This window comes from Myotis brandtii, unplaced genomic scaffold (genome assembly GCF_000412655.1).
Source record: "Myotis brandtii unplaced genomic scaffold, ASM41265v1 scaffold731, whole genome shotgun sequence".
Classification (NCBI taxonomy): Eukaryota; Metazoa; Chordata; class Mammalia; order Chiroptera; family Vespertilionidae; genus Myotis; species Myotis brandtii.
The window spans coordinates 422,738-426,462 of record NW_005370895.1 but is presented as its reverse complement, the minus strand read 5'-3'; the positions used below and the strand labels follow the sequence as shown (position 1 = coordinate 426,462).

The 3,725-nt window shown below is 48.5% G+C and overlaps 1 protein-coding gene across 1 annotated transcript in view; it reads left to right on the top strand.

Moving 5' to 3' along the window:
* Nucleotides 1–3,035: 3,035 nt before the first annotated feature.
* The window catches only part of CTDSPL (CTD (carboxy-terminal domain, RNA polymerase II, polypeptide A) small phosphatase-like), a 75,300-nt gene continuing 74,610 nt past the window's right edge, over nucleotides 3,036–3,725 (top strand). The window contains exon 1 of the mRNA XM_014530323.1: nucleotides 3,036–3,143. Within this exon, the coding sequence (XP_014385809.1) occupies nucleotides 3,092–3,143 (52 nt within the window). The 5' untranslated portion in view covers nucleotides 3,036–3,091. The remainder of the gene's footprint in view (nucleotides 3,144–3,725) is intronic.

Genomic DNA, 3,725 nt, shown 5'->3' with positions numbered 1-3,725 from the left:
GTGATACATAGACTCTGTCACCGTCATTTTTAATGGCTGGGTAATATTTTATTGATGAAATATGCCCACACTTATTAGAATGACATTTAGGCTGCTTTCCATTTATCCCCCACTTAGAAGTAATGCAGAAAGGAAAGTATTCGTGCTGCATAGAACGTCTTCATATTTTAAGTTAATCCCTTGGGATAGACTCAGGAAGTGGAATTACTGGGTGAAGGAATGTGTAAAGCTTCTGTGATTTGGTACAAATGACTAAATTGCTTTCCAAAAGGATAGTAACAACTTACACCTCCAGCAGCAGTGTGCTCTCATACCCACACTGTGTTCTGTAGCTCTTAATGGCCAGTTTAGTAGCTAACAAACGTTGATTTTATTTTTGCATTTCTTTGATTAATCATGAGGTTGAAATTTTTCCAAGTTTGTTGGAGATTCGTATATCTGTTTATTTTACTGTTACAGATGGTTTTGGGCTTTTCCATTTGTATGCAGCCTTTACCCAGTATTGATATTTAATCTTCATCATAATTCTGCAACTATTTTGTTTGTCCTTTAAGTTTTTTTTTGAAGTGTTGCGCAAAGTGTTTTTTTTTTTAAAATATATTTTATTGATTTTTTACAGAGAGGAAGGGAGATAGAGAGTCAGAAGCATCGATGGGAGAGAAACACCGACCAGCTGCCTCCTGCACACTCCCCACTGGGGATGTGCCCGCAACCAAGGCACATGCCCCTGACCGGAATCGAACCTGCGACCCCCCAGTCCACAGGCCGACGCTCTGTCCACCGAGCCAAACCAGTCAGGGCCAAAGTGTTTTTCTTTCAAGAAACTGATACTGATTCATTGGTGGTTTTATTTTGTTGGCTACATAAAAAAAAATCAAGATATCTTGGTTCCATTTGAGAAAGAAATTGTACAGCACGGGATGATGAAACAGGCATCGGATTGAGGGCTTTGAAAGCAGGCAAAGCCAGCTCCCAGTCCCCGCCCAGGAGGTCCTGGCGGAGCACAGCAGTCAGCTCTCTGAGCCTCACTGTTTTCCTTTACGCCATGGAAATCATGACCCACCTTCCAGGTATGGGACTGGGATCGTGAATAAACAGTGGCATAGCGGGTGCCCAGTAAGCATGGGCACTCCTTGCCCTCCAGATCCTAGGCTGCCCCCGACGGCCGGGTGGCCGGTTAGAAGGACAAGCCACAGTGCTCACCCCAGGCTGCCCGAGGCGTGCCCAACACCCTGGGGCTGGCTGTTTCCTTCCAGGCAGGAGGCCCCGGGACACAGCAGTGACTGTGCTTCTTGCCAGTCACTGGGAACAGTGGGGTTGTTGTTCTGCCGTATCTGGTAACCAGCTTCCTGTTTTTCCTGGTGGGGTGTTGTTCTTTTAAGCAGCAGAAGGGGGGGCGGGGAAATAGTCCTGGGTGGGTAACCTCAGTTCTGTAATCCCTCCTGCAGCGAGAAAGCCCGGCCCTTTCCACCAGGGACTCTGTGATCAGGATCTTGGGCTCTGTGACCTTGAGCGGAGCCGTGACGAGGTCAAGTCCCACGGGTGGTCAGGAATGAAGGAAGGGACGGGGGAGTCACCATTACTTGGAATTCAGGCTTGTGGTGCCCCTGAACTGACGCTAATGGATTTTAAACGTATGCTGATTAAACATTAAACTTCCATTTCCCACAAAGTGAATGCATCACACGTCCCCATTCTCTTCACATTCTGGGAAGAAGGGCTGAGGCGCGCCCAGGAGCCAGACTGCCAGGAATGAAGGAAGGGACGGGGGAGTCACCATTACTTGGAATTCAGGCTTGTGGTGCCCCTGAACTGACGCTAATGGATTTTAAACGTATGCTGATTAAACATTAAGCTTCCATTTCCCACAAAGTGAATGCATCACACGTCCCCATTCTCTTCACATTCTGGGAAGAAGGGCTGAGGCGCGCCCTGGAGCCAGACTGAGATTCCAGTTGCAGCTCCCTTAGTAGCGGTGTGACTTTGGGCAAGTGGCTTACCCTGTCTAGGCTGCAGTTTCCTCCTCCGTACACTGGGAGGATAATAGTCAGTACTGCCCTGGCCAGTGTGGCTTGATAGAGTGTTGGCCTGCACACCAAAGGGTCACGGGTTCGATTCCCCGTCCAGGGCATGTTACTGGGTTGCAGGTTCAATCCCCGGCCCAGATTGGGGCACGCACCGGAGGTAACCAATCAATGCATCTCTCTCACATCAATGTTTCCCTCTCTTTCTCTCTCTCTGTCCTGCTCTCTTTCCCTCCCTCCCTTCCACTCTCTCTAAAAATCAATGGAAAAAATATACTCTGGAGAAGATTAACACACACACACAAACACAAATAGTAAGTACCTATTAGGATTGTCGTGAGGTTTAAATGAGGTCTGATGAGTAAGGTACTAAGAATTCCAGGCCACATAGTAACCATATGATAGTTAGCATAAGATCTTAAGACTTGACTTGCAATACTCCACTTGAATCTGTGGTACTCAGAGGCTGGGCTGCATTTTAGTCAGAGAGCGAGAATTCAGTTTGAAGGTGATTTGGTGAAATAGCTCAGCTCATTACAACTAGATGGTATTTATGAAGAATGTGCATCGAGAATATACTGTAGTCGATCTATTCCTAAAAGAATTCGTTGCAAAATGTAATCTTTTCATTGGCTTTGTTTTTTAACATTCAGGGCTATATTCCCATGAAAGAGTTTGCTTGCTGCTGAAATAGATGTCCCTTTGTCCCAGGGAAACACACGGAGGCTGAATGACTCCACAGAGTGAGGTGTGAGCTCACCACATGTGCACGTGGGCCGTGATGTCTGGGGGAGGTGAGCCTGGGCAGGTGAGCCGGTGGGTTACAGCTCTTCTCAGGCTCAGTGGTTGCAGGGCCGGGGCCCCTGCCCTGCCTTGTGTGCACAGGGCTTTGTGAGATGATGGTGTTGTCCCGTAGCTTCCGAGGGGGCTGGACAGGTGCGGAACTCGGTGAGCACGTGGGTCCTCTGGATCACTGATCGCCTTGCTTCTTTCTAAACAGCTGACCACAGGGGACTGACGCGGCTTATTGCTGGACTCAGGAAATCAAAGCCAAGGGTGAGCCCTCGATGCGGTTTAGGTGGCGGCTGCATTCCCTCCTCTGCAGTGTGCCTTGCCGAGGTGACTGAATACGAAGAGCTTTACAAATCGAGGGGCCTCACAAACTTCTGGTGACACTTTGCAGTGTAAACTCTGAGCCTCGGCTGCAGGGTGATGACGTCCCTTTTGTTACCCACCCAGAACGGGGAGTGAATTCAGAGAAGGGCCAGCGAGATCCGGGCGGGCAGACCCTGAACAGTGAGGCCTTCATCGGGAGTGCAGATTAGCTGTTGCTGGGTCCAGCGAACATTCAATAAGAAGAAGCTTTGACAAATAACAGGAAAAAATAATGTTGGAGTAAGTGTTTTTTTAAATCAGATTGCCAAAGCAGATGCAGATGCTCTTACTGGGAAGGGCAAGAGGAGGGTTAGCAGCAAGAATCCGGAAACTGTCCCGGCCAGGTGTGGCTCAGTGGTTGAGCGTTGACCTATGAACCAGGAGGTCACGGTTCGATTCCCGGGCATTACACATGCCCAGGTTGCAGGCTTGATCCCCGGTGTAGAGCGTGCAGGAGGCAAGCTGATCAATGATTCTCTCTCATCATTGATGTTTCTATCTCTCTCACTCTCTCTCTCTTTCTCTCTGAAATCAATAAAAATATAT